Source organism: Lactuca sativa, chromosome 8, assembly GCF_002870075.4.
Source record: "Lactuca sativa cultivar Salinas chromosome 8, Lsat_Salinas_v11, whole genome shotgun sequence".
In the NCBI taxonomy this organism is placed as follows: domain Eukaryota; kingdom Viridiplantae; phylum Streptophyta; class Magnoliopsida; order Asterales; family Asteraceae; genus Lactuca; species Lactuca sativa.
The window spans coordinates 319,419,339-319,437,593 of NC_056630.2; the positions used below are offsets into that span (position 1 = coordinate 319,419,339).

General features: G+C 35.3%; 2 protein-coding genes across 4 annotated transcripts; one reads left to right on the plus strand and one right to left on the minus strand.

The window, feature by feature from the left end:
- The first annotated feature begins 2,245 nt into the window (after window positions 1–2,245).
- Window positions 2,246–6,188, plus strand: LOC111917953 (uncharacterized). The gene is made up of 4 exons (XM_023913591.2): window positions 2,246–2,431; window positions 2,565–2,694; window positions 5,520–5,777; window positions 5,860–6,188. The coding sequence occupies exons 1-4, from the start codon at window positions 2,310–2,312 to the stop codon at window positions 5,971–5,973; spliced, it is 624 nt and encodes a 207-aa protein (XP_023769359.1). The 5' UTR covers window positions 2,246–2,309; the 3' UTR covers window positions 5,974–6,188.
- A 514-nt stretch (window positions 6,189–6,702) lies between these two features.
- Window positions 6,703–9,216, minus strand: LOC111917954 (serine/threonine-protein phosphatase PP2A-2 catalytic subunit). 3 transcript variants are annotated; one of them, XM_023913592.3, is made up of 6 exons: window positions 8,562–9,189; window positions 7,872–7,986; window positions 7,655–7,763; window positions 7,499–7,576; window positions 7,224–7,415; window positions 6,703–7,135 (listed from the first exon to the last, which is right to left on the minus strand). In XM_023913592.3, exons 1-6 carry the CDS (start codon window positions 8,812–8,814, stop codon window positions 6,962–6,964), a joined length of 921 nt encoding a protein of 306 aa, XP_023769360.1. In that variant the 5' UTR covers window positions 8,815–9,189; the 3' UTR covers window positions 6,703–6,961. The 3 variants fall into 3 exon arrangements, 2 of the variants coding, with proteins under 2 accessions (XP_023769360.1, XP_042753015.1); XR_006185591.2 differs by having other exon boundaries at window positions 6,997–7,135; window positions 7,499–7,530; window positions 8,562–9,207; XM_042897081.2 differs by lacking the exon at window positions 6,703–7,135 and having other exon boundaries at window positions 7,223–7,415; window positions 7,499–7,530; window positions 8,562–9,216.
- Between the last annotated feature and the right edge of the window lie 9,039 nt (window positions 9,217–18,255).

Consider the following 18,255-nt stretch of genomic DNA (forward strand, 5'->3'; position numbering starts at 1 on the left):
ACTAAGCTTTTGAAGCCAATCTAAGCAAGGAATTGATTGTTATTGCTATATAACAATCAAAGGTAATTCTCTAAACCCTAATTCAGTTTATAATATGTTAGATCTAAGTTTATTAGTCTTGGATTCAAAGCATGTACAATAGAGAAACCTAGATCCAAGCAGTAGGGTTTGTATGAGCACATAGGATTGTTCTTATGCCTAAAACCCATCAATAATCACATAGATACATAGCATACAAATATCCATCGGACCCCGCCCAGCATCGGGCCTTAGCCCGGAAAACATATAAACACAGGCACATACAAGAGTAACAAAGACAGCTAGCATACTAACGTAAGATAACACAACATAAGCATAGGTTGTTATTAGTGCCTTCGACCCGCTGAACCTGGTGAAGAAACTCACCTTGAATACATAATGATAGTTAAACAGGTCCCGGCTCTAAATATCAGCTATACTAAACCCCTAAATAGAAACGATTTCCTTAAATACAACTCAAAATGCCCAAAAACCCCTTACAGGTCAAACTTGGTCAAAGACTAAAGCCAAAAGTCAAAGTCAACGGCCCGAGTTGACCTAACACGTCGAGTTGTCCTTCAACTCGCCCTGTTTCCCCATTAATTTGCAAAGTCGGGAAGACACCTATCCAACTCGCCGAGTTTATCACTAAACACGTCGAGTTCGCCAGAAACCTAACATCTTAATTCATTAAGTCGACTTTATCGAATCTAAGAGCTTCACAACTCATATCTCAACTAAAATGGCATCTAGACCAGTAAACTTTCCAACTGTATGATGGGTTTTGAGCACTACATCATTCCTATGGTGTACATGCAAACCCTAAAGCTTTGGATCTAGTTTGTCTAATGAACATGCAATAATCATCCAAAGCCATAAACCCTAGATCTAGTATGTGATAATCGATATTAACATAAGAATAGGGTTTAGATCTTACCTTGATTGTTATGTAGTAATAACAATCTCAATTCCTCCTTGTAATTGACTTCTGAAAGCTTAATGTCACAAATGTCACACCTCTAATGGCTCACAAACACCAAGAGCAAGAGGATGACTTTGGATAAGAGAAGAAGGCAACAAATTTCGTCCAAGAACCCTAAGGGAAGCTTAGCCACGTTTTCGGTGCCCTATGAGTCCTTAAATATGTGAGGCTATTAGGGTTTTGAACTAGGAAACCCTAATCTGACTGCTTAGGCCCTAAGCAGCCCATGGACTCCCTTTAGAGCACCCCTTAGACGAATTCCTTATGGTCTTCCCATAGAATTTGTCCATCCTATGTTCCAAGGTGATCCGTAGCCCAATTGCAACTATCTTATAATTACAATATCAGTCCCCCAAGTTTAATTAAAGTCTTTTAGTCACAAAATTAATTTTCTAATTAATTCTTGACTAATATTAATTAAACAATATGATTTCTCTTTTAATATATTATTCATATAATATATTAATAAATCATAATTAATCTCTTTCTCCATAAATCATCCTATCAAGTTGTTTTGGTGAAGGCAACCCAAAAGGATCATACAAATATATTAAATGAAGTTTGGAATGCCATACAAATATATTAAATGAAGAATACGGAATGGCTCGGTGCCTCTTAGATTTAGTTTTTCCCCTTATTGGCAAGAATTGCTCCTCATCTTACTAATCTTTGGTTAATTTTCTAAATAACCTTGTATTTAACATTATTATAGTGTTATAGTTTCTATTTTAACTCTATAATAATTATATTTTAACAAGTAATCCCAAAATATAATCAATAGAGTCAAATGTCATATTTTAACTCTCAAGATTTAATATCACCACTCTCAATATCTATCATTGACCTATGAAATAAAGCGTATCATCAGGCTCAAACTTCGAAATAACACTACCCATCGAGTATTTTTAAGATGAAACGATACATTATTAAAACCTTATGTGCAATTTGCAATATCATAAAAATGATATATAAGTAATAGATTTTATTTAACACAAAGAATTTTAATAATCTATGTTTTATACTATAATTTAAAGTAATGTCATTAGGACAAACGTCTAGACTGTATACTTTAACATTTTTTTTACTATTATTTAAAGTTTAAACAAAAAAGAATAAATGTTATTATAGGAAAAATAAAAATAACCAAGTGATGGTTTTATTTTTGTCTCGAGGGCCTTTCTGACATTTATCTAGAATAAAGGGTCTATTTGACTAAATTTGATCATTTCTGGTACCTACTAATCAAATTCATATCTGCGTATGAAAATATACATCGGGAAAACGTAGTCCGGAAGAATCTACGGCGAAGATGCCGACGGCGTCTTCTAAATTCTCATCGCCCGTTCTTCTTGAACATCTGTTCATAGCTGCTATTGCTTTCAATTGTTTCGTGGTTTATGCTTCTTCAGATCCATCCGTATCACCCGAATTGTAAGCAAATCATTTTCTGTATTCATCATGTTATACGCACAAAAATGCTATAATTCAATGATTATGTCGCAATAACCTAGTAATTTTTACTAATCAACAAGTGTATGATGATTTTGATTCGATAATTGTGCAGAGAAGGAGGACGAGAAATAGGAGTAGGGCAGAGAGGTTTGAAGACATTCAAGGAAAAGGCAACTGGCACAAACATAACCTTCGATTGCTCTCCCTTTGGTCCTTGCATACCTTGCCTTTACTCTGAAAAGGTCTCTTCTTAATCAGTATTATTATGTATTTATGTTTGTGTTTTTCATTTATGTGATTGCATATTTTGATGTATGCTATAAGGGAAGGTAGCATATAGATGTGATTTTAGTATGCTGATGCATTTAATTGATTAGCAGAATCCAAGATGATACTCTTCCTTTCTAAGAATGATATTTCCCTCCTCCAAAATTGTTCAATAGATATGAAAGATTAAACCATGTAGATTGCATAGAAAGATTTACAGCTTAGATATAGTAAGTATATTGGCTATAGGCTCCATAGGAGCATTAAAACATGAGTATAATTTGTTGTTCTCAACTACATGCTTGAGGGTCTATTTGGTCATCTCTGCAAACTTTTTTTTTTCTCTTTAGTTCTTATTCTTGTTCATCTTCTTTTGAACTAGTAAATGCCACTACCTAGTTTTATAACCTAAGGTAATGTTGGTTAGCTAAACAACATCATGTTTAAGGCTATTTAAATACTTGTAAGATACATTTGCTAAAAGCTAGGGCTTTAAAATGATTTTGTAGGAGTCACACCCACATTCCTAGCATAAAGTGCTATGCTTTACTACTTGGATCTTCGGATGCTATTACTTGCTTAAATTATATTTTCACTAGGGGAATGCATGTGCGTTGCACACGAGTAAAGTTATGTAGTTTATATATATATATATATATATATATATATATATATATATATATATATATATATATATATATATATATATATATATAGAGAGAGAGAGAGAGAGAGAGAGAGAGAGAGAGAGATTTTTTGATACTTTTATCATTTTAAGAAAATAATATGTAGATATTCTTTTCGCTTATTTAACATTTAACACCTTATTGAAATTAACCAATTTAATACAATAGTTTGGAAATTGAGAAGTTATTATTAAAATTTAGAATAAATAGCACAAAAGACACTAAGTTTATACCAAAATTCTAATTTGACAATTTGTTTTTTTTGTCTCAAATTTGACACTATGTTTTCCAATTTGTTACAATTTTGAACACTTGACCGGTCAACCCAGTTACCTGTTGGCATGATGACGTATCGGTTTTGATGATGTGTCATGCTGACTTGTCAAAATTGAATTTTTCCCACAAAAGACACTAAGTTTTCACTTTTTCCAATTATAACACTAAGTTTATTTATTTATTTATTTATTTATTAGTTTTGACACTTTATTTTTTTGTTCCAAATCGAACATCATTTTTTTAAATTTTGTTCAATGTTGACCATTTTCCATTTGAAACCGTATAAATATTTTTTTATTACATTTTAAACCGTATAAATACATTTTTTTTTTCATTTAAAAACCACATTTTTATATAAATACAAGATTTTTTTTACATTCAAAGCATAATGTTATGTATAAATATGTATTAGTCATATCATGAGAACCAAACTAATCATAAGCTTCGAATAAGAATAACAAAATTTATCAATTATCGCTTGTGAAATATTATTTATTTTATTTTTTGTTGTAGATATTACACATTTTTATTTACAATGAAATAATTCTATTAGGTATATATTGATGTTGCATCTAACGTTCGTTTCAAGCATTGAAGAAGAGGTGGGAAATATAGTACAAAATACCAAAATTTAATGAGAATAATAAAATAGATGTAATAATGTTGATATTTATCCTTCATAAAGAGCTTTGAAACAATTGAGCTGAAAAATATTATTTAACTGGAATCACACCATGAGATTCAAGATGTTCCTAATAATATTATGAATATGATATGAGATGTAAAAATTTCACCGGTTGCAAATCTAATCTCTGGACCTTGATGGATTACACGCCTCCAAATCTCCAAACTCATTTTAATGATGCGTATTTAATATAAAATACGATTTTTATATAACTAATACCTAGTTATACATAACATTATGGTTTGAATGTAAAAATTTTTAAAAAAAATGTATTTATACAAAAATATGGTTTTTAAATGAAAAGAAATGTATTTATACGGTTAAATGTATTAAAAAAAAATTTATACGATTTCAAATGGAAAACGGTCAACACGGAACAAAATTGGAAAAATAATGTTCGATTTGGAACAAAAAAATAGTGTCGAAACTAAAAAAAAAAGTTAAACTTAATGTCAAAATCGAAAAAAGTGAAAAATTAGTGTCTTTTGTGGGGAAAAAATTCAATTTTGACATGTCTGGCAGCATGCCACGTCATCAAAACCAACATATCATCATGTCACGTCAGCAGGTAACCGGGTTGACCGGTTAAGTGGTCAGAATTGTAACAAATTGGAAAACACACTGTCAAATTTGAGACAAAAATAAATACAGTGTCAAATTAGAATTTTGATGTAAACTAAGTGTCTTTTGTGCAATTTTCTCTAAAATTTAATTAATAAAAACTAAAAATCTATGTTAGATAACATGTTGGATTTGGTGCATTAGTATTCAACACTATGATTTTTAATTAAAAAAAAAGCTAAAAGTAATTAAAAATGTATAAATTGATATTTTTACATGTTGTGTGAATTACTTAAAACAATTTCAACATTATAAATAGCAAATGATGTTTTTTGAAATCTACTTATTTATTTATTTTTTTGCAAAATTTGTAATATACTATTTGTTTTGTTATTAAAAAAAAGTACAATGCCTTAACTGGCCAGCTTATCCAAAGTACAATACCTTAAAGAGAAAAAAAACCCAAAACTAGAATGTTGTAAATTGTAATGCACAAATAAATGAAAGCAGGGTGCTATTTTTTGCATTTATCCATAATAATAATAATAATGATTAAGTTGATCTGTTTTGTTTTGTTTTGTTGTTATTACAGAAAGACGAAAATTTCAGATGCAGTGAAACTGGGTATCGAATTCCTATAAGATGTATAAAAATTCTAAATCAAGGCGATGAAGAAGAAAATGAGGATAAGAAGAAGAAGAAGCAAAAGGGCCGAAGTCTATCGGAAGATTCCTCATCATCTTCAACTTCATCTTCATCTGGAATAGAAGTGGGAAAAGAAGTCTATTTAACTTACAGAAGCTGTATACCTGCCATTGATGAAGAAAAGCTCTCATTCATTGGCTTTGAGGTTTCTTCTCTTCAATTCCTGTTTTTCTTCTTCATTCTTGATTTTCAGAGTTAAAGTCACTGATTTTTATTAAAACTTTCAGGCAATTATGTTGGTGATGCTTGCATGTAGTTCATTTGTAATATACAAACGTAAAGGAACACTGGGCATGCAAGGAGGATTCATCAGACTTCCTACCAATCCTCCTAGGTTTTAAGATCCCAACATCATGGACTGAATGTTTTTTTTTTCGTTGTATTATGATAGAATGTAATCAGATGATGATGATGATGATGATTCTTTATTATTTTTGAAAGTGAAACAATATCTACCCCACAGAAAAGTTTGTAATTTTGAGTGGAAATTCTAAAGTGTAGAAGAACTATCTTTCACAAAAGTTGAATTATCGAATATGCATCTCGTTTCTTCTCATTATTGATCATTTCTTCTTTAAGGAACTAAAACCACTAAAGAAAGAGAGTTAGTGGTGAGAAGGGCAATAAGGTCATTTTCATGTGAAGTTAGTTGGACCAGTTTAGTATAAATAGGAGGTTAGTGTATCAAATGGTATCAAATGATAGGCTAGGGTACGTCACTTCAAATTTTATCATTTGAGGTGAACCTCAATACATGTTTGTTAAACTTTATAAAAAAATATTAGTTTTGTGAATTACTAAAATATAACTGATCAAAATAATCGTTAAATAATGTTCCATAATTATTAAATACAATACTTATATATCTTGACGTTCATTAATATATTTATTGTAGCAAACTAAAAATATAATGTATACAAACTAAAAAAGTTAAGGCGACCTAATAAGAAAAAACATATTCAAGTACAATAACATGACATGGCAGTTTTTAAAAAAGTACAATGTCTTAATATGAAATAAATAAATAAATAAAAGTACACTGCTATAATAGAAAGAATGAACATATAATCTCAAGCATAAACACCCTATCTCTTTAGTTTCTATTAATTCCCATGCTGAAAATTGCCAATGGATACACATAACATAGTACATACCAAGTCTTTCTTTTTCTAACATACAAATTACCATCTTACCCTTCTCTAAAACACATATACAAAAACTTGTGTTTCTCTTTCTCAACCACACCATGATTCATGAATGATTCTAAACAAAGAATGACAACATCGACCATCACAAGTATAATACCAACTCTCAGGGGTAAAATGGTAATTATAAAAAATAATCAGGTGTCTTTCGAGAAGTATCGGGTTCAATTTGCTTTGGGGCTGGATCAAACTGAAGAAAGTTTTGTTCCATGTTGTCACTAATTTCCAAAATAGCCGCCATGTTTCCACATCGATAACAGTAGTTTGGTGCACTAAATACTGTCACCACATTTTTATCCTGAGAAACAACACCACACCAAATATATAAGAAATAAATATTTTAAATAAATAAATAAAGAAAGAAAGAAAGAAATTTGAAAAGACACCTGGCACCAGTTGAAACCCTCCATGACAAGCTGGTGTGCTCTTGAGATGAGAGAGAGGCCATTCGTATGATTAAACTGTGTTGCTATGTCTTGTCCAAATGTATACCCTGCGCCACGTGGCGATATCCCCCACCCACATCTGTCATCTGGATCAGACCATAACAGATCACACATCGGCCCTTCATGTGGGACCTACACACACACACAAACACACACACTTTAGTGGAAAAATAGCAATGTACTTTCCTAATCTTTAAATAAATAAATTTATGTACCTCTTGGATTCGGTCCAAGGCGCGGATATTGTCTAGAGTATCCAATGATGGTGAAAGCCCGCCATGTAAGCAAAAGATCTAGAAAAGATATATGACGTGGATAATAAAAAAATAAAAAAAGATGTATGACGTGGATAAAAATACAAACATTCTAACCTGGCTTTCAATGAGTGCTGTAAGAGGTAAGTAATCGAAAAGGTCTGTGAAATGCTTCCAAACATTTGCATTTCCGTATTTCCTCAAACATTCATCATAGAAACCATATCTGTTTTTTTTTAAAAGAAAAGAAGAAAATCAGTATCATAAAAGTTGTTCAAATGTGATGCTTTTTAGGTAAACACATTAAATGACTAAAAAAGGTTTAAGGTGTTACACTTGAGTAATTTGGCGACTTTCATGATTTCCTCTAAGAATGGTAAGCCTGTCTCTATAACGAACTTTTAGAGCCACCAAGAGTGTGACAGTTTCCACTGAATAATACCCGCGATCTGCATCAACAATTTTATTAAAATGATCACAAAATAAATAATTTGTTTCATAAACAATCAGTTTTTTTGTTACTTTCTCTCTAATTAAGCATCCTACTCTTCACTTTTTTCCATAATTAAGCTGCCTTTTCTTCACTTCTTATCTAAATAAGCAACCTTTTCTTATCTTCTTTCGTAAATAAGAAGCCCTTTCTTCACATTTTCTCCAAACAAGAAGCTTTTTTTTTTCGTTTTCTCCCTAAACAAAAGTCTCTCTTCACTTTCTCCATAAATAAACAGTCTATCAAAGACTTAACGCCATAAATGCATAAACAACCCCATGTCAGATTCACTACAGAAAGTAGAAACTACATCTTTTGCTATTATATTGGTCAAGTCTCCCCATATTCAAGAATACGCAGGAATTTCAGTCGATCATAAACTTCCATCAATGGACAAACAACTTCAATATCTAGAATTCTCCACGCAACTTGGAAGAAGAAAACAAGCGCCGTCGAAAAATTCTCATCAAACCCTAAATGCCTCATTAAGCAGACGTACAAAAGTAAAACAAACAAAAAAAATAATAAACTCACCAACATAATCACCCATGAAGAGATAATTGGTATCAGGGGGATTTCCACCAATCCGAAACAGCTCAACCAGATCGTAAAATTGACCATGAATATCACCGCACACCGTCACCGGACACTTCACCGGCTGCACATTCCATTCCTCGACAAGTATAGTCCTGGCCTGCTCACAAAGCGTTTTTACCTCCGATTCCGTTAACGGCTTGCACTCCATCAGCTGCTCTATCTGTCGATCTAGATCCGCCTGCGACGGCATTTTCGCCCTCTCTATTTCCGCCACCAACTATAGAAGATCTATGACCAAGGACTAAATCAACACAATACTTCTAACTCCTATAAAATCCCACAATCTACCAAACCAAAGCGAATCAACATTCAACAGAAAATCTAGGGTTTGAATTCAGTAAAAAATTAAATGGTTACAGAGATTCCTCCTCGTTAATTCCTCCCAAAAATTTGATGTTGTAACATCCTGATTGGAAGATTTTAGGAGAAAGGTTTAGCCCTCTGTGGATATAGATAATTTAAGCATAAAGGTTTAGGCCTATATGGATATACATAATTTAGGTTATGTGATTAAAGTTCGGGTTGTGCTTTAGAGCCCACCAGTATCGGTATAGACGTTGGCTCGGTTTTTAAGGGTTTTGGGTTTTGTTTATAGAAGTTGTAGGGCTAAGGTGAGTTGTTAGAAGTGTAGGACTTATCACCATTTTTTCGAGGATATAAGGTTCGTCGGATCTAAAATGAGAAAGTTATGACAAATTGAAATATTTGGCAGTTTTGGCCCTTAATGTAATAAAGGTTGCAAGTAAAGTCCCATGCGTGCGTGGAGAAGGGTATGTGCCTGGGGTGAGTGCGCCCAGCGTAACGAGCAAAATGTCAAACCCTAATTTTTAGGGTTTGGGCACTATTTAAACAACCTTATGAGCTCTAGGCTCTTTCATTATCAGCCTCCAACCTCCACCAAACCTTAATCTCGTTTCTCTAGCTTGTATGAGTGTTTGTGGCTCATTTTAATGTTCTTATGAAGCTCTTGGTGAAGAATGAGTCTTGAAGGAGGATAACTTGTGTTTCTAGCTTTTAGATCTGAGGTCTACTCTTGTTGGTGCATCTTCTAGAGGTATCAAGTTCAAAACTTGCTCATTGTTGTGATAGTTTTGTTTTGGGTCCATTTGTAGGGTTTTATGTCCCAAGATTGGAGCTTTGTGAGTTTGGTGAACTCCAGAGTAAATATCCTGTCCTTTTAAGTGTGTTGGGCTGTCTTGATTCATAAAAATGAGGACTTGGTCATCAAGAACTCTCCATGCATGTGTTAAGGTGATTAAGGAGAGTCTTAATGGTTACTTTTAGAAGTTGGGTCCCATTAAGACATGCAAACTGATAAAGTTGCAAACTTTATCAGTTAGGGGCTTGTAATAAAGCTTCCTTGGGGTTTGGATGCTTTGGGATGAAGTGGTTAAGTCGAAAATGGAGTTTTGGGCCAGAGCAGTTGTAACATCCGAAATTCCAGGTATCATATTTTAATTATTTAGTTTGTGTCAAGAAGAGGGACTCGACGAGTTGACGCCTAGACTCGTTGAGTAGGATCGCGATTGCTGACTGGATTTAATGAATGGACTCGACGAGTCCGCGCTGCAGACAAAAACCCTAAATCCTCGGGCATGTGCCCTATTTAAGGGATCTTATGGCCCTCATTTGCGGCCACCTTCACCCTTGAGAGCACCAGAGAACCTGAGAGCATTGTGAGTGAGAAAATAAGCCATTTTCTTCATTTCTAGTGTGATTTTGCAAGAAAGAAGGAAGGAGGGCAAGCTAGGCAGATTGAGGAGCTCAGATCTACTACCATTTGATCAGAAGAGGCTACTAGAAGTATAAATCTATGCTCATTCTCGTGTATATGGTGATCTACTTGAATCTAGGGTTTTCTTATGCCTTCTTTAGCTTGGATTCGAAGCATATGAGGTCCCAAGGTGGAATTCTTCTTAGATATGGACCTTAAGAGGTCCAGAGAGTCCCATCTATCCTGCTTTATGCTATTCCTTTGGAGATATGAACCTAGGTTGCCATTTTAGAATCTATTTCACCAAAAGAAGCCCTATGAGTGTTGCATGAGTGTAAAGGTTGGACCTTTACGTGATTATTGTTTATTGGAAGGTCAGATCTATAGGTTAGAGAAGCAGAACTGACCTCAGAAGGTCTTTTGAGTGTTGTCATGGAGGGAACTCGTCGAGTCCATAAGGGGACTCGACGAGTCGAGTTGGGTTGCATCGCGATTCGTGACCAGTGGTAACCCGTCAAGTGAAAGGTTAACTCGACGAGTCGAGTGAGGATTTATGAGGATTAAGAGGACACGCATGGACTCGCCGAGTCACACGGGTGCACTCGACGAGTTTGGTCAAAGTTTGACCATTGACTAGGGTCGACTTCATTTGACCTTAGGGTTTTGGTCAAGCTGATTCAAGAGAGGTCAGGGAGGGGTATAATGGTCTTCTACCCATTCTTTAGAAATGAGGACAAGAGAAAGTATTGATTAGAGATGTTATTATGTTGATAGGAGGAGGCTAGGTCGGGTTATCAAGCACGAGAGGTTATCCGACATCGTACGAGGTGAGTCTTCTCACTAGACTTTACCTGAGGAGGGACATTCGGGAGTTCGTGGCGAAATCGACGTACCAGACATTTGCTGAGCTCCAGGAAAATGCGTAGAAGAGGGGGATTGAGCTAGAGACTCAGGACAGGGAGGAGGCCGAGTCTCAGGGGAGGGACAGGCGACCGGTACAGGTACAACCGACAGCCAAGCGGGCTAAGCCCGCTGATACGAGATCTGGAGGCCAGAAGGGCCGCACTTGCGGGAAGTGCGGCAAAGGACATGATGGAGTGTGTCGATCGGGTGCTTGCTACAAATGTGGCAAGGAGGGGCATATAGCCAAGGACTGCCCCAAGGGATTTATGGTTTGCTTTCATTACAACCAGACGGGTCATCGGAGGGCCGAGTGCCCACAACTGTTACAGGGATCTGCCCCTGTTACTGCACAAGCTACTAAGGGTCGGCCAGTGAAGGTCGAGGCATCGAAGGCTCGCGGGAGAGCCTTCCAGTTGACAGCGGAGGAGGTCCGCGCAACGCCCGATGTCGTGGCTGGTATGTATTCTTTCATTTATTTATGCTAAGTTGAGATATTGTGCTTATATTATGATATGCGTAGGTACTTTTCTTGTGAGTTCTGTACCTACTTTGGTGTTATTTGACTCAGATGTGAGTCCATCTTTTGTGTCGTTAGTGTTTAGTTAGCACATCAGTATTCGACGAGAGGCGTTGAGTCGACCTCTACGAGTTTCCATAACTGACGAGCAAGCGGTGTATGCTGCTGACGTGATTCGAGGATGTGTACTCGAGATCTTCGATGTTGAGTTCACGATAGATTTGGTCCCGATTGCGATGGGGGACGTTTGCGTTATAGTGGGCATGGATTGGTTGAGCCGATTTGGGGCGATTATAGACTGCGAGCGGTAGATGGTGACGATACGAGACCCTAGTGGGGGTGCTGTCTGTATATGGCGAGGGTACCCGATGTGGGTCAGCATTTTGTTCGGCTGCCAGAGCGAGACAGAGTTTACTGCAGGGCTGCAACGGGTTTGTAGCTTATGTGATGGATACACGAGTGGCCGCAGAGAGCCCGAGTTTGGTAGATGATGTTCCGATAGTGCGTGAGTTCCCAAATGTTTTTCCTGAGGAGTTGCCTAGTGTGCCTCCTGAGAGGTAGGTGGAGCTCCGCATCGATTTGGTTCCGGGGGCAGCGCTTATCGCCAAGGCGCCTTATCGCCTTGTGCCACCAGAGATGCAGGAGTTATCCTCGCAGCTTCAGGAGCTGCTTGTAACACCATGAATTTCAAAATAATTTTTCGCATAATTTAAAAACATATTCATTTAATTTTCATAAAACATCAGTGTTTGAAACTCCAATCAATGTCATACAACGAATCCAAAGATCACATATCATAAAAATCCCATGTGTGTGTACTGATCAAGCCGGCGTCTTCCCACGGTCATCACTAGTACCTGAAACAATAAACACCAACACTGTAAGCACAAAGCTTAGTGAGTTCCCCAAAATACCACACATAACACATATTAGCCACTCGAGGCTATAACTTTATGGGTCCGTAGACCCTACTCTGTGAACCCTCTGGTTCTAACTCTGGGAACCTTCCGGTTCCAACTCTATAAGCATGCACAACATAAATCACATAGAAATAATGCAGTACAACACATAACATACATATAGCATACAAATACTCTGTCACATAACTATGGTTTCCTACTCAAGGTAAAGTATAGTGAGAAGACTCACCTCGCGTATCTCGATAACTCGCAAATCTCGGAAATCACTTGCGCCCGATCCTCCGAGCTATAATCCCCCTATAACACCATATATCTCTAATTAATACTTTTACAACTAAGGTTGACTACCTCTAACAAGTCAACGCTGGTCAACTCTGGTCAACGGTCAACTTTGACCGGACTCGGCGAGTGCACTAGAGCGACTCGGCGAGTCTATACATGTCCACTGACTCCCTAGGATCCTCTCTTGACATGTCGAGTACATCCCTGACTCGACGAGTTCGAATCGCGGGGCCACCACGACTCAACTCGCCGAGTCTCAAGAACAAGTCGGCGAGTTCCAGCTTGACTCAGTCCACCTGTCAACCCTCTCTGACTCTCCCTGACTCACTGAGTCAACCCATAACTCGGTAAGACCACTCGCTGAGTGGTTAAAGGCAATCTTCATGCTACTCGCCGAGTTTGTTCTTCGGACTCGGCGAGTCTAAGCCATGCATGAACTCAAACTCACTCCTGAGGTCAGATCCGTTCCAGTAACTCATAGATCCAGTCCTTCCAAGCACATTTATCACGTAAAGTTACAATCTTGGCTACCATGCAACGCTTACAAGGCTTCTTTTGGTGAAATGACATCTAAAATGGTAACCTAAGTCCCCAACTCAAAAGGATAGGCATAAAGCAGGGCATTTGGGACTCTCTGGACCTACTAAGATCCAGATCTAGGTACCAATTCCCAATGGGACCTCTCACACTCCAATTACAAGGCATTCAAGGCATGAAGAAACCCTATATTTGACCATATACATAAAAACACGAGAATAAGCTCCGAATAATACCTCAAATAGCTTCCTCTGCCAAAATGGAAGTAGATCCAAGCTCCCCAACCCTCCTAGTTTGGCCTTCCTCTTCCCTTCTTGCTAACACACACAAAGATGATGAATAATGGCCTATTTTCTCACTCACAAGGACTCACAGGTGCTCTGGTGCTCTCAAGGTCAAAGGTAGCCGCAATGAAGGGTTATAAGGCCCTTTAAATGGGGCTAAGGGCCAGGAAATTAGGGTTTCATTAAACAGCGTGGACTCGCCGAGTCCACTCTTGGACTCGCCGAGTCCGGACGCAAACCCGCGTCCAAATCCGCGATCATACTCGGCGAGTCTAGGCTCCAACTTGCCGAGTCTCCTCACAAATTACCAAAATAAATAAATGAACAATTCCTGGGAATCCGGGATGTTACACTGCTGGGGAAGGGGTTTATTCGACCGAGTAGCTCGCAGTGGGGAGCGCTGATCCTTTTCGTCAAGAAAAAGGATGGTTCACACCGGATGTGCATTGATTACCGAGAGTTGAACAAGTTGACGGTTAAGAACCATTACCCCTTACCAAGGATCGATGATCTGTTCGATCAGTTACAGGGAGCGTCTTGGTTCTCCAAGATAGATTTGAGGTCTGAATATCATCAGATGAGAGTGCGGGATGAGGATATCCAAAAAACGACGTTCAGGACTCATTATGGGCATTATGAGTTCGTGGTGATGCCTTTTGGGCTCACCAATGCACCGACAACGTTCATGGATCTCATGAACAGGGTGTGCAGGCCAATTTTGGATCGATCGGTAATCGTGTTCATCGACGATATTCTGGTGTATTCGAGATCCCGAGAGCAGCATGAGGAGCATTTGAGGGAGATCCTCGGGGTTTTGAGATTGGAGAGGCTTTACGCCAAATTCTCCAAGTGTGATTTTTGGTTACGAGAGGTCCAGTTCTTTGGGCATCTCGTTAATCAGAATGGGATATTGGTCGATCCGGCCAAGATTGAGGCGATGATGAGTTGGGAGGTGCTGAGATCCCCCACCGAGATCAGGAGTTTTCTAGGGTTGGTCGGTTACTATCGGAGATTTATCAAGGATTTCTCCAAGATTGTCGTGCCACTCACCAGGTTGACCCGGAAGGGCGTTGCTTTTACGTGGGGTCAAGAACAGCAAACCTCATTTGAGACTCTTCGCCAGAGACTGTGCGAAGCTGTGACAACCGTCAAAATTCGAGTTAGTTCTAGATTTGAATAAACTTAGTTACACATATAGGCACTACACATATTAGACTTAGTAACTAGAAGCTAAGTTATAACCTAGTAGAATCTTGGAAATAGATAGAGACAATGGATAATGTGCTTGGATTTCACATTGGTATGTGAATTCTACAACTACGTAACTGGAGTGAATATCCATATTTAGGTCACTCTTTGACTCGAGCACCTTTTTATGAATCATATACACACATTATGCACTTGACCTAGTAGTAGAAATTAGGTTGGAGCCTCATAGAAACTTAAGTCAGAGTTGGAAACTAGGACTAGTATACTTGATTCCTCAATTTCGCTTGAATCTCGAAACCACTACATAGAATGCCAATAAACCGATAAAATAAGTTACAAATATTATTTATAACTATAAAAGAGTTATAATACCATAAGATAAATTGAAGTCTCAAAGATTCTATTGATTTTGATATCTAAAGATCTATTAAATCTCAAAACCCTAAAAGCCCTAAAACCTAAATTTTATAAAATTTGACATCAAGAATTCTATAAAAATAGTTATGAAACTTATAATATTATCTTAAAACAATTAAATTCAGGGAAATATAATCAAGGAAAATAAAAATTTAAGTCATTAACATTCATCCTTAATTTATAAGCCAAAAATCAAGGTTTCATGAATAAAAACTTGATTTTAGTGCACATTTTATATAAATTTTAGATATTTTATAAAATAACTTAAATTTTATAAGACAAAATGAATGAGAAAGGGTTATTATACTCAAAATTTCGGACCCCTCTCTTCCCATATATCTCTCTCACACTTTCACTCTCCAACACACACACACATCTCTCTTCTTTCTCTTTCTAGAAAACTCTCTCTACCTTCTCTCTAATTTTTTTCTCCAAACACCACAACCACAGCCTCTTAACCACGAAATTATGGAGATTCATAAGGGTTTTTCAAGCCACAAATAAATTTAAGGTAAAGAACATACATCTCTTAAAGTTCCACAACAATGATTTAAGCTATGCATGTGCATTTTACTTCAAAAACCGACTTCTACTTCTTCATCTTCTTCAAAGTTGTTTTCTTTTTGTTAAAATGGTTTTTAGAACATCATGGATGTGTTTTAACACCATGAATGTATGATAAACAAGGTTTCATGTTCATGATCTTAGTGAAAAAATCGATTTTAAGGATTAAAACATCAAACTCAAGTTAAGAGTTTTTGAGAAACAAAATTTTGTTCATAAATGAATGTATATATTTTGATAAGTTTTAATCTTTTGATCTCTGGAAACATGACTAGAATATAAGTTTATCATGATATCTTTTAAAATATTTCAAAAGATTTACTCAAAGAAATGATGAAAATTCATTTTTCTAACCAATCACCATGCATGCAATCTGCCAGATTTCTTTACCTGACTTTAAACTGCCATATCTCACTCATTTCTTAACCAAAATTCGAGATTCTTTTTCTAAAATATAATATTTTTAGTTAGCTTTCAAACCCATCTGATCTCACTAGAAAATTCAAATATTTAGATTTTTAGCAATTTTTACAAAACTGTTGCTCAATCAGCACCTTTTTGTGAATACTAGTTTTGTATTGCATGTTCAAAGATCTTATTCATCACTAAAAATCAAGGAAAAATTAATTTGAGTACTTAACATCATGTATTAAGAGGTATAAAAATATCTTGAATCAAAAGCCTTTGGAACATGTTGCAAAAATTCTCAAGGTAACATCAATAATTTTTACCAAAATCACAAGAATCAAGTTTTCTCTATAATTTTTTGAGTCTTTAGGCATGTTTTTCGACATCAAAAATAAGAAAACAATTTTTCATTGTTATTAAATTGTTTGAAGTTGCATTCTGGAAATTTTCAGCTCCATATATATTTTCTTTATTTTTACATGAAAATAATAAGAAAATAGAGTGTTAAAGCATATAAAATACTTACAATTGTAAAGAAATTCTGGAAATATTTGTGGATGACCCATTAAGTTAGTAAACATCTCTCATGAAGTTTTACTGTTTAATATGGTTTTGAATTTTCTTTTTGTTTAGCCCCAATAAATCATAAAACCGATTTAGATAATTTGAAAAGGGTATATAATAATTTTCTCAGCATATATTCTCCATGGAAGAATTATAAAAATATTTTCAGAATTTTTCATAATGTATTCCTATTTTTCTCCGATTTTTGTATTTATAATGGACTAAAAACAGAAAAAATAGTTTTACTCATCTAAAAATTAGGAAAATTTACCAGAACACCTTGTAGTACATTAGGAGGCTACATAAAAATTTTGATGATTTGTCACTTCTGTATACTATTTTTCTCCTATTTTCTAAGATTAAATACACTTAAATACACAAAATCGGATTCTAGTAGATAAAACCACCTTTGGGATTTTTCCTAGATTATTTACACTGTAAATGAACTTTACAAAAATTTTGGTAAGTTACTTTAACTGTTTAATAATTATTCTCCAATTAATGATTATTTAAGAGGATAAAACAAAGAAAAATAGAAAGACTAATTGAAAAATATCTTTTATATTTTTCACATCTTCTGCATATATACTTAAAGTGTTACCAAAATTTTGGGCAATTTTGGAAACTGTTTCCTAAATATTTCAATATTTATTGTAATAAATGCTCAAAAATCACACAATTTGGTTAAACAGTTTAGAAACTCATTTTTATATTTTTCACAGATTAAGTATGTGTAATAACACTTGTAAAAAAAACTTTTGGTGAATTTTTGAAACTTTTACCTATTTATTTCTATTTTTATAGAATAAATACACAAAAATTAGAAAAATTGTATTAAACTTTTTGAAAACACATATTAATATTTTTCCTAGATTATGTACACTGTAAAATAGTTACACAAAAATTATAAGAGTTTTTCATGATAATTTACTATTTTTCCATTATTTTATGATTATTCATGGAATTAAATGGTGAAAAATAGTTAGACAAATCAAAAATTCAAGAAAATTTATCTTAAGGTCTTTGACTTCAATTAAAACTGAAATGCAAACTTTGGGAAATTTTAGAACTAAATTGATTTAGTTTTTGAATATTTAATCATCGGAACACCTCTAAAATGTTAAATATTAACATTTCAATAATGGAAAATTTTCCACTCAAATTGTTATATAACAATTAATTCATTGAAACTTAATTTCCACAGAAAAATGTTTGTATCTTATCAATATTAAATTTTAACACATTATTGGCATAATTCTATTGTAGTAGTAAGTATACTAGTATTAGATTTCGATTAGAGACTCATTAGTAT